The sequence below is a fragment of the Podarcis gaigeae genome, assembly GCF_964106915.1.
Source record: "Podarcis gaigeae genome assembly, chromosome: 7".
Taxonomy (NCBI): Eukaryota; Metazoa; Chordata; class Lepidosauria; order Squamata; family Lacertidae; genus Podarcis; species Podarcis gaigeae.
In genome coordinates this window covers 6,112,831-6,125,461 of record NC_139683.1, presented here as the reverse complement: position 1 = coordinate 6,125,461, position 12,631 = coordinate 6,112,831, and the positions used below count along the sequence as shown (strand labels likewise).

General features: G+C 46.7%; 1 protein-coding gene across 5 annotated transcripts in view; it reads right to left on the bottom strand.

Annotated features, from left to right (window-relative positions):
* The window catches only part of PTP4A3 (protein tyrosine phosphatase 4A3), a 104,014-nt gene that overhangs the window by 14,549 nt on the left and 76,834 nt on the right, over nt 1-12,631 (bottom strand). For all 5 annotated transcript variants that reach the window (XM_083749488.1, XM_083749492.1, XM_083749491.1 and 2 more), the window contains one exon: nt 9,772-9,864. In XM_083749488.1, coding sequence (XP_083605614.1) covers nt 9,772-9,864 — 93 coding nt within the window. The remainder of the gene's footprint in view (nt 1-9,771; nt 9,865-12,631) is intronic.

The following is a 12,631-nucleotide window of genomic DNA, read 5'->3' as shown; positions in this document are numbered from 1 at the left end:
TGCCTTGGCCAAAGGCCAGGTGGAACAGCTCTGTATTGCAGGACCTGCAGAAAGATGTCAAGTCCCGCAGGGCCCTGGTCTCTTCTGACAGAGCGTTCCACCAAGTCGGGGCCAGTACTGAAAAGGCCCTGGCTCTGGTTGAGGCCAGCCTAACCTCCCTGTGGCCCGGGACCTCCAAGATGCTTTTGTTTGAAGACTGTAAGGTCCTCCGTAAGACATACTAGGAGAGGCAGTCCCGTAGGTACTAGGTTCCTAGGCTTTATAGGGCTGGTTAAAACCAGCACCTTAAACCTGATCCTGTACTCCACCGGGAGCCAGTGCAGCTGGTATAGCACCGGGTGAATGTGATCCCGCGGCGAGGACCCTGTAAGGACTCTCGCCGCGGCATTCTGCACCCGCTGGAGTTTCTGGGTCAGTCTCAAGGGCAGCCCCACGTAGAGCGAGTTACAATAAAAGCGACAAGGAGGCAGGATGCTGAGAACGTGTGTCCAGTGAGAGTGAAACAGCTCCACGCGTCCAAAATTCAGTGGTGGACGTCAGGCTTTAGTATTTCAGTGGTGCCCAGTGTGACGCCAAAATTGGGGGCCTCCCCCTTGCCTTTCATTGTCTGCAACACTTGGGGTACCCAGGGCAGACAAAGCAGTCATGCACCCCTATATCTGCCTCTGCCAAAATTCCACTTGCCGTTTGTTTATTACATTTACATATCACCGTTTTACCATCAAGAAGGCTGATCACCGAAGAATTGATGCTTTTGAATTCTGGTGCTGGAGGAGACTCTTGAGAGTCCCATGGACTGCAAGAAGATCAAACACATCCATTCTTAAGGAAATTAGCCCTGAGTGCTCACTGGAAGGACAGATCCTGAAGCTGAGGCTCCAAGACTTTGGCCACCTCGGGAGAAGAGAGTACTCCCTGGAAAAGACCCTGATGTTGGGAAAGATGGAGGGCACAAGGAGAAGGGGACAACAGAGGATGAGATGGTGGGACAGTGTTCTCGAAGCTACCAGCATGAGTTGGACCAAAGTGCGGGAGGCAGTGGAAGACAGGAGTGCCTGGCGTGCTCTGGTCCAGGGGGTCACGGAGAGTCAGACACGACTAAACAACAACAACAACAACAACACCACCACCACCGTTTTCTTCCAAGGAACCTAAGGTGGCGAAGATGGCTCCCCTCCCCCCAAAAATTCACAACACCCCTGCAAAAACTCTCAACTCTCCCTCCCAACTCTTATGAGTAACAGCAGCAATGTACGCACCACCGTCACAACAATGATATACACACAACACAACTCATCGGCTGCTACCGAATGCTATTTTCAAGCCTAATTTCAGCGGGGGGGAGGGAGGGTTGGAAGAGGTGTGTTATGCAAATAAAACGAAGAGAAAATAGTGGGGTTAAGTTATTCCTCCATCCTCTTGCCACCCCAACATTTTGTGCCCCGGGGAAAACAGTGTTAGAAACTCAGATATGCAAGCTGTTTGCCAAATAGCACCTGAAACCTAGGTTATGGTCGCGACAACCAAATGTCTAGGCACATAATCAAGAAAACATATTCAAATCAACCATATGTACAATTTTATATACGTTAACGCTCCTCCATCCACGAGGTTTATTTAACTTTTAACATTTTAGCTGCCCCAAATTGTTCAGACCTACCCAAATAATTCAGCATCTTCACAAACCAATGCTCCTCTTTCTCCCTGACCTTAAACCCTTTCATTCTGTGTATCTTCACAGTTAGATATTCTAAAATTATAATATTACTCAGTTTTTTCCTCCATTGGTTCACCCCTAACTCTTCTGCATTTTTCCAATTACTCGCTATAACCTGTTTGGCTGCAGTTACCATCGATTTTACCCATTTACATTCCTCTTTTGTTTTTAACTTGGTGCTACTCAGACTAATAAGAACCATTAATTTAGATATTCCCAGCTTCCTACCCACAAGTCCCGATATTTCTATACCAATCCGTTTCCAAAATTCATTAACTAACGGACAATCCCACTGCATATGACTGTACGTTCCTGTCAGGGAACTGCCATCGGAGCCAGAGGCGGAGGGAAGGCTCCAGAGGGATGCCGGAGAGGGTCCCAGTAGGGAGAGAGGCAGCCCATCTGCTGGGGAAGGAAATCAGCGTAGCACCAGTGGAGAAGGGGGGCAGATGGGGGAATCGGAGAGAAGGCTCCTGGACTCCTCACCGGAGACCAGCAGGGAGAGCACGGGTCCTCCGCTGCCCACACCCTCCCTGCGCAGAAGACTTCCGCGCAGGGAGAGTAGGAGGAGACTTGGCGTCAAAGAACTTCTTTGCTGGAAGAAGTTCAAGAAACGCCCACTAACGGATTCTGCCAGCGATTGAGACAGCCACGGATGGGTGGCTGTCCGGACAGAAAGGGTTCACCCAGGTAACCCAGCCAGGTGTGGCGACAATTTACGCACCAGCAACCCCCTAGAACCATTACATCACTCCACATTTCCTCCAACAATTCTTACTTCCAGATTTTGTAATATGATACAACCTTAAAGGTAAAGGGACCCCTGACCATTAGGTCCAGTCGTGACCGACTCTTAACAACATGCCTCACTCACGTGTCACTGTAACTAGGGCTTACTGGCACCGTGAGGGTGTGCTGGTTCCTTTTGCTTCTCCGCTGTGCCCAGGAAAAGCTCATTTCTCGCTCACCACGAGCTGTAGCTAAGAATAAGCCTTGACTGCAGCTCGTGGTAAGGGAAGTTGGCTTACTTGTGATACGTGAACCAGGCCACAGGGAGAGCAACTTGGGGGTCCCAACACCCCAAGTCTTCCTTAATTATTGACATTTGCAAACAACGAACCTGAAGGGACAAGCAGGTACATCATCATCATTATTATTATTACTATTATTATTATTATTATTATTATTATTATTATTATTATTACAGTCATACTTCATGTTACGTTTGCTTCATGTTACGTTCTTTCAGGTTACATCCCATGGCGACCTGGAAGTACTGGAAAGGGTTACTTCCGGGTTTCGCCGCTCGGGCATGCGCAGAAGCGCAAAAATGACACCACGCACATGCACATAAACGCCGAATCACAACCCGCACGTGTGCAAATGTGCCGCTGCAGGTTGCGCTCTTTTCATGTTGCGAACGGGCCTCTGGAACGGATCCCGTTCATGACCAGAGGTACCACTGTATTATTATTATTATTATTATGCAGATTGTGCAAATAAAAGTTAAAAGGACTCTGCAGTCTGCCTCTGTGCCTTCTATTTTTACCCAAATCCTGCCCTGCCTTTGCTCCTTGACAGTTAATCGCCTTATGCCAGGCTCACAAAGCTGGCTCGTGCCTTCGGATGAAATCTTCGCTCCCAGCGACACCCTGTTGCCTTGGCTCATCTGCCAGCCACTCGTAACAACGTCCCATCTTAAGGGATTTCTCCCTCTGCCCCGATAAGACTCTGAAGCAGGTTTCTCATGCTAATTTTGCAGCATTTGTCATAATCAGTATTTATGAATCCTAATGACTGATTGATTTTATTGCATTTATATCCCATATCTCCAAGGAGATCAAAGTTGCACCCCTCAGTCCTCACAACAACCTTGTGGGGTAGGTTAGGCTGAGAGGCCGTGACTTGACTCCAAGGTTGTCCATTGAGCTTTGATTTGAACCCTGGTCTCCCAAGTCCCAGTCCAACACTCTAACCGCTAAACCACCAGTGGCTCCACCTCTCTTGGGTGGGCGATCGGTGCCACAAGTTAAAAATGAAACAAAAATTGTGGTATGGCACAGGTACTTAAATGAAAAATATATAGGCAGCACGGCTGGCGAGATGGGCGCCAGAGAGGATGTTTTCCTACAGAAGCCAGATTAAACTCCATTCCTGGTGGCCATTTCCAGCACGGGGCAAGGGAAGTTTTGCAATCTGCTCCTGGACTGCAAGAAATGGTCCTTTACTGCATGCACAGGTCACAATTCCTCTGCAGCACAAAAAGCACATTGCGTGCAGAATTATCAGCTGATCTTGGTTACTTTGAAAAGTGTTTGGAAGCCACCAAGTGCCAAGGGGCTCAGTTTTCACTCATACGTTTTCAAAAAATTAAGTTTCTAGTCCATATGGCTGTGGAGATATGCTTGAAGCTACTTGGGCGACGGCTGCTGAAATTGCAGGAAGCGAGAAATAGTTGAATAAGTTTTTGGTTGGTGGAAGAAGGGTTTTAATGCTCTGCACAGCTCTTCCCCAAAGACCAACAAAACTATTTTCTACTGCAAAATAGTAAAGATTAAAGGAGTTTTAAAACCTAAGAAGAGACCTTAACTGGCCAGATACCACCATGAGCAGAAATACCACCTGGAATTCTGTGTACAATTATGGGAACCGCAATTTAAGAAGGATGCTGACAAGCTGGAACCAGTGTTAGAAAACTGGGATAGGAAGGCTAGGAGCCATGTGGAATCTCCCATCCAGTTTCAAAAGGCCGGGTTGCCAGTTATAAAAAGTGACTGGTGCCCAGCTAATTTCGAACACTGGGCATGTTTAACCTGGAAAAGAGGAGATACGATAGAATGTCTTGAGGGCTGTCCCATGGAAGAGGGAACAAGCTTGTTTTTCCTGCTCTGAAGGGCAAGATTCGAACCAGTGGCTTCAAGTTTCAAGAAAGGAGATTCTCACTGAACATCAGGGAAAGCATTCTGAAAGCAAAAGCTGTTCACAGTGGAACGGTCTCCCTCGGGAGGTGATGGATTCTCCTTCCTTGGAAGATTTTAAGCAGAGGTGGGATGGCCATCTGTCAGAGATGCTTTAGCCGAGATTCCTGCAATTGTCGGGGGTTGGACCAGATGATTCTTGGGTGTCCCTTCCAACTCTTAAGATTCAGAACTCCGGTTGTGGTCTGACCAAGGCAGAATAAGAGTGGCCCTATCCCTTCCCTTGATCAGGACGCAGCTCATGCCCTCGTCTTCTGAACTTAAGCAGGCTGCCTTCTGACTTCTCAGTGGCTCACTGACCAAAGATCTTTGCCTTCTTTTGCTACCTGATCTTAACAGGAGACACTAGGGATTCAACCCAGGGCGCAAAGCTCCACCACTGAGCTGTGGCTCTATGATTCTATGAAATCTTCATGAATGATCAACCAAACGATGTCCAGGGGGCCCCCAGAGAATCTTTTGCCGGGAAGGAGGCAGGTGATTCTCGAGTGTTTGAGGTCCTTTTGGGAGAGTCAAAATGGCTCTCCTGTACAGTGGTACCTTGGTTCTCAAACGCCTTGGTACTCAAACAACTGGGAACCCAAACACTGCAAACCCGCAAGTAAGTGTGCCGGTTTGCGAACATTTTTCGTAAGCCAAACATGCTCCATTTTGAGTGCCGCACTTCCGTTTTGAATGTTACGCGAAGGGCTGTCTGCTTCTGCTATTTATTTTCATTTCTGCGGCTCTTTTCGTTTTGTTTTTGTGACTGTGGAACCCAGTTCAGCTACTGATTTGATTGATTGTGTGTGTGTGTGTGTGTGTGTGTGTGTGACTTCAGTACGTTGTTTATTGCTTTCATTTTATGGATCAATGGTCTCGTTAGATAGTAAAATTCATGTGAAATTGCTGTTTCAAGAGTTGTTTTTAAAAGTCTGGAACAGATTTTATCCATATTGCATTGCTTTCTATGGGAAAGTGTGCCTTGGTTTTGGAACGCTTTGGTTTTGGAACGGACTTCCCGAACGGATTAAGTTTGAGAACCAAGGAACCACTGTAGAGTGGTACCTCTGGTTGCGAACGGGATCCGTTCCGGAGCCCCGTTCGCAAACTGAGAGGAACGCAACCTGCGTCTGCACCCAGGTGGGTCGCGATTTGCTACCTCTGCGCATGATGTCATTTTGCACGTCTGCGCATGCGCAGAAACCCAGAAGTAACACTTTCCGGTACTTCCGGGTTGCAACTTGAAAAGACCTGACCTGAACCGAACGTAACAAGAGGTATGACTGTACGGTTTCTCAGATCTTACCAAAGCTTATGTAAAGAGACCTCTGGTTATGTTAAAGGTAAAGGGACCCTGACCATTAGGTCCATTCGTGAACGACTCTGGGGTTACGGCACTCATTTCGCCTTATTGGCCAAGGGAGCCGGCGTACAGTTTCTGGGTCATGTGGCCAGCATGACTAAGCTACTTCTGGCAAACCAGAGCAGTGCACGGAAACGCCATTTACCTTCCTGCCGGAGCGGTACCTATTTATCTACTTGCACTTTGACGTGCTGGTGCTGGAGGAGACTCTTGAGAGTCCCATGAACTGCAAGAAGATCCAACCTATCCGTTCTGAAGGAAATCAGCCCTGAGTGCTCACTGGAAGGACAGATTGTGAAGCTGAGGCTCCAATACTTTGGCCACCTCATGAGAAGAGAAGACTCCCTGGAAAAGACCCTGATGTTGGGAAAGATGGAGGGCACAAGGAGAAGGGGACGACAGAGGAGGAGATGGTTGGACAGTGTTCTCGAAGCTACCAGCATGAGTTTGACCAAACTGCGGGAGGCAGTGGAAGACAGGAGTGCCTGGTGTGCTCTGGTCCATGGGGTCACGAAGAGTGGGACACGATTAAATGACTAAACAACAACAACAACTTTGACGTGCTTTTGAACTGCTAGGTGGGCAAGCACAGGGACTGAGCAACAGAAGCTCACCCCGTCGCGGGGATTCGAACCACCGACCTTCTGACCAGTAAGTCCTAGGCTCTGTGGTTTAACCCACAGCGCCACCCGCGTCCCCACCGGTTAAGTTACCTCCCGACTTTTGGGAAGCAAATTGCCCTGAGTCCAGGCTTGAAACTAGACAGATCTACCTGAAACGATACTACTGATCTGTAAGCATGCATTCTGGAGCAGGAAGCAAAGATTACACCTGAGCGAAGCCACAACCTTCTCCCACGCCGTTCCTTGCCCTGAGCACAGAAGATTGTGTCTTAACACCGTCTTTAATTATTTCTAATTAAAAGGGCAGAACAGGCGCTTGAAAAAAACAAAACCCAGTTTTGCTGACGGCTTCAAACAATCAAAGACAACTGCTGAAACACGCGCAATTTCATTCCTTCCCTGCGAGATAATCACAGAGGGTAAAGCGAGCAGCTGGTTTCATATCCAAGCCCCTTTAAACCTCTTCACCATTCATTCCTTGCAGAAGTCACAGGGTGAGCCAGCTTGCCCAGGCATCTTCCTGCTTCTGGAGGGAGCAAGGTGGTTAGATTGGTCTCAACTAGGCTCCAGGGCCTTTTCAGCACTGGCCCCGACATGGTGGAATGCTCTGTCACAAGAGACTAGGGCCCTGTGGGACTTGACATCTTTCCACAGGGCCTGCAAGACAGAGCTGTTCCACCTGGCCTTCGGTTTGAACTCAGTCTGACCCTTATGCAACCACTACTATGCTGTAAGATCCACTATCCTGTAATATTACATATGAGCCTGTACTATTGATGAGGCCTAGGATGGCGAAACAAGGCTCATATTCCAGAAATCCTTTTCTTAGACTCTGTGAAAGGATTTTGTGGAACTGTAACAACCCTTCACGTGGATTATTGGATTAATGAACAGACAGGTGGAATAGACACTTATACATGTATGGACCTTCGTTGAACTTTATGAGACTTCCGTTGAAATCTACAATTTAATACAATGAAGTATACCTTATTTATTTAAAAGTACAGCCTGTTAGGCTGGTGGCGCTGTGGGTTAAACCACAGAGCCTAGGACTTGCCGATCAGAAGGTCGGCGGTTTTAATCCCAGTGACGGGGTGAGCTCCTGTTGCTCGGTCCCTGCTCCTGCCAACCTAGCAGTTCAAAAGCACGTCAAAGTGCAAGTAGATAAATAGGTATGGCTCCGGCGGGAAGGTAAACGGCATTTCTGTGCACTGCTCTGGTTCGCCAGAAGCAGCTTAGTCATGCTGGCCACATGACCTGGAAGCTGTACGCCGGCTCCCTCGGCCAATAAAGCGAGATGAGCGCCGCAACCCCAGAGTTGGTCACGACTGGGGTCCCTTTACTTTTACCTATTATGAGTTTGGGGCATTAAGCTGTTTGCAGGACCCAACCCCTCTAAGTTTACTTCTACTGGTATTCCCTTGTGTGCCTTTCAGAGGTTTTCAACCTTACTGAGTCCCCAGCACTCCTGTGGACCTAGGACACACGTACCTATGGGACCGCCTCTCCTGGTATGCCCCACGGAGGACCTTAAGGTCCACAAATAACAACACTTTGGAGGTCCCGAGCCTCAAGGAGGTTAGATTGGTCTCAACTAGGGCCAGGGGCTTTTCAGCACTGGCCCCGACTTGGCGGAACGCTCTGTCACAAGAGACTAGGACCCTGCGGGACTTGACATCTTTCCGCAGGGCCTGCAAGACAGAGCTGTTCCACCTGGCCTTTGGTCTGGACTCAAGTCTGACCTTTATGTTTCCCTCCCCTTATGGTTTTGATCTATGGGCTACTATTAAAATGAGGCTGCATTTTAAATTATATTTTAACCTGTGTTTTAATTTGTTGTGTTTTTTTCCTACTGTAATTTTACTGGTGTTAGCCGCCCTGAACCCAGCTCTGGCCGGGGAGGGCGAGGTATAAATAAAAAATTATTATTATATTATATTATATTATATTAATATTTGCTCTAGTTGATCCCATCTCCATTTATATTCATAGAATCTTAAGAGCTGGAAGGGGATATCAAAGGTCATCTAGCCCAGCCCCCGGCAATGCAGGAATCTCAGCTAAAGCATTCCTGACAGATGGCCATCCAATCTCTGCTTAAAAACCTCCACAGAAGGAAAATCTACCACCTATCGAGGGAGACCATTCCACTGTCAAACAGCTCTTACTGTCAGGAAGTTATTCCGAATGTTTAGTCAGAATCTCCTTTCTTGTAACTTGAAGCCATGAGTTCGAGTCCTACCTTCCAGTGCAGGAGAAAACAAGCATATTGAGGGCTATGTTTTCCAAAAATCAAAACACCCTAATGATTTTAGTCTTGGAGGAGATCGATACCCACATCAACCGTGTTTTACCTCACAGAGAAATGCTGTCATGTTAGGTAGGGGTGAGTGGTCTATCAATAAATGGCGTGAAACCAATTTGAAGTTAAGATTACGAGAATGGCTTCAGAATGACAGTATATTGCCACGAGGGGCCATTGCTGGGAACCACTGAAGGGTTCTTACGCTCCTCTTGCTCCCTCCCTCCTCAGCCCAGGACCTCAGCATCATGAATAATAATAATAATAATAATAATAATAATAATAATAATAATAATAATAATTTATTTATTTATACCCTGTCCGTCTGGCTGGGCTTCCCCAGCCACTCTGGGCGGCTTCCAACAGAATATTAAAATACAATAGTCTATTAAACATTAAAAGCCTTCAGGTGTTTTCTAAAAGTCTGGTAGTTGTTTTTCCTCTTTGACATCTGGTGGGAGGGCATTCCACAGGGCTGGTGCCACCACCGAGAAGGCCCTCTGCCTGGTTCCCTGTAACTTATACTGGTGTATCGCGATAGTTAAGTTTGCGGTCTGTCACAATGTTGGAAACCAGATTATCGCAAAACACTAATGGTAGGCGGCCACAATGCGAAGGCGTGAACAGTACAGAGCTAAAAAGCACTCCTTAAACAACCAATGTACACCGAAGCATTGTACGAGGATACCTGTCTGATGGCCTGCGAAAAGTAAAACAAAATCCACCAGCTTATCAGACCTGGAAACTTGAAGACGCTTGAGACATTTCAGCCTTCCCAAGGCTGTCTATGGGACCAGGGCACGTACCATGACGGTGATGCCATCTTTCTCCAGCGGAGTCTTGTCATAGGTAACTTCGCAAACCCTCACGACTGTCGTTGCACCGTATTTCTTCAGGTCCTGTGCAGGGGAAGAAGGGGAAAGAAGACTTTAGCTCGCCTGGCCTGAATCATGGCTTCATAGACTGACCACAAGGGTCATTCTGGTCCAATCTCCTTCCGTGAAGGTACAGAAACATTGTAAAATTTTTGAATGTTGATGACATTGAAATGAAATGAAGGGGTTCTAGTAATAAGGTAAAAAGAATATGCAAGAATAGATTGATATTAGAAATTTGAAGCTATAATATGTGAGGATAAATAATTAAGGATAAATTAAGAGGTATGAATTTGCTGAACCATTTTTTAATTGGAATACAAAAAAGGGAGGTGTAAGGAAGTCAGGAAAATAAGTTAATGAATGGTGAGAAATTATAAAGAGGGACTTTTTATTTTTATTTTTATGCTAAATTTAAATTTTTGTATTCTTGTGTTTTTGTATTTCTCTTGTGTTCTTTTGCTTATTGTCTTGTAATTTTCTTTTTGTTAAAACTTAATAAAATATCATTTCAAAAAACAAAACAAAACAAAACAAAACAAAAACAATCTTCCGTGAAGGAATCTTTTAATACAGAACAACAAACCCTTGTGTTGCAAACTTGACACAACAAAAACACAAGCAACATGAAGACCGGTCAATCTTTGAAAGTCCGTGGAAGTATAATGATTTCTTATTGCTGTAATATTGCTCTGTACCTTTAAACTGAATTGCTGCAATTCAGTCGCCCTGTAATGAGCGCCACCTGCGAATTGTTACTTCAGGTTTCATGCAACTGGTAGCAGTGGTTACATATCCACATGACCACAGCTCCTTGTGCATTTTCTAATCTATGGGTTTGTACCTTTGTCCTTCTTATTGTAGTTGTAGCATATAATAATAGTAATAATTTATTATTTGTACCCCGCCCATCTGGCTGGGTTTTCCCAGCCCCTCTGGGCGGCTTCCACAAAGACCAAAAATACACTAAGATGTCACACATTAAAAACTTCCCTGAACAGGGCTGCCTTAATATGTCTTCTGAATGTCAGGTAGTTGTTTATCGCTTTGACATCTGCTGGAAGGGTTTCCACAGGGCAGGTGCCACTACCGAGAAGGCCCTCTGCCTGGTTCCCTGTAGCTTTGCTTCTTGCAATGAGGGAACTGCCAGAAGGCCCTCAGCGATGGACCTCAGCGTCCGGGCAGAACGATTGGGGTGGAGACGCTCCTTCAGGATTCTAATATATGTGTGAAGTTTATATAGCTTTCATGTACACAGGTCATTGTTTCATATTTGAATTATTTTGTAGTGGTGCTGAAGATTCCAGCGAAACAATCACGCTATCCGGGATTACTGTCCTACGTTGTTATTCACTTACTACTTCAGCACCATGAACACCTAAAAAGTTTTAACGCTTAGCCCACAGGACAGCATCTATTACTTCGTTTCAACCATAGACTTATTATACTTCTACGGACTTTCAAAGATTGACAGACTTGTGTTCATTTGTTTTCAAATATATTAAGAGAATTTACAAGTGTTCACATTTTGTTTTTGTTGTACTAAATCATGTATATTACACAGTAAGAATTACAGTGCTATCTAGTATACTGGTCTTTGTGTTGCTTGTTGCACAGGAACCTTTGGCCCAACGTTGGTCTCAAACCCACAACCCTAAGATTAAGAGTCTTGCACTCTGCCGACCGGAAGCCCAGTTCAGAAAGCCGTTTTGCTTCAGTGAGGCAGGAGTCCTGCAACGGCTAAGCGGAACTGCTTCCTTCTTTCCTTCCTTGATGCAGCCTTGCGCAACTTATTAAAAACGTTCTGCCCATGTTCCCCACACTGGTATTGGGTGCAGCCTTCTCCAAACTGGTGCCCCCCAGAGAGGTGTTACAGAGGAGTTTCTAGGCTGCCTCAACAGACGTACAGTGTCCCGATCAAGGGAAGTAATAGTAAGGTAAAGGGACCCCTGACCATTAGGTCCAGTCGCCGCCGACTGTGGGGTTGTGGCGCTCATCTCGCTTTACTGGCCGAGGGAGCCAGCATACAGCTTCCGGGTCAGGTGGCCAGCAGGACTAAGCCGCTTCTGGCAAACCAGAGCAGCGAACGGAAACGCCGTTTACCTTCCCGCTGGAGTGGTACCTATTTATCTACTTGCACTGGCGTGCTTTCGAACTGCTAGGTTGGCAGGAGCAGAGACTGAGCAACGGGAGCTCACCCTGTTGCGGGGATACGAACCGCCGACCTTCTGATCGGCAAGTCCTAGGCTCTGTGGTTTAACCCACAGCACCACCTGGGTCCCAAGCGAAGTAATAGTACCATTCTATTCTGTCTTGGTCAGACCACACCTCGGAGTACTGTGTCCAGTTTTAGGTGCCACAATTTAAGAAGGCTGTTGGCAAGCTGGAGAGTAGAACTCGAACCCGTGGCATCGTTACAAGTTGATTTCAGTTTAACATCAGGAAAAACTTTCTGAGAGTAAGAGAGTGATGGACTCTCCTTCCTTGGAGGTTTTTCAACAGAGGTTGGACATTCACCTATCATGGATGCCTTAGTTGAGATTGACAACACTACAAATCTAGGCTTCTATGCCCCCGATGCAGCTACAGTCATACCTCATGTTGCCTTTGCTTCAGGTTGAACTTTTTCAGGTTGCGTCCCATGGCGACCCGGAAATACCGGAAAGTGTTACTTCTGGGTTTCGCCACTCGCGCATGCGCAGATGCTCAAAATGACGGCATGCGCAGAAGCGGCGAATCGTGACATGCGCAGACGCGGGTTGCCTTCTTTTCAGGTTGCAAACGGGGCTCC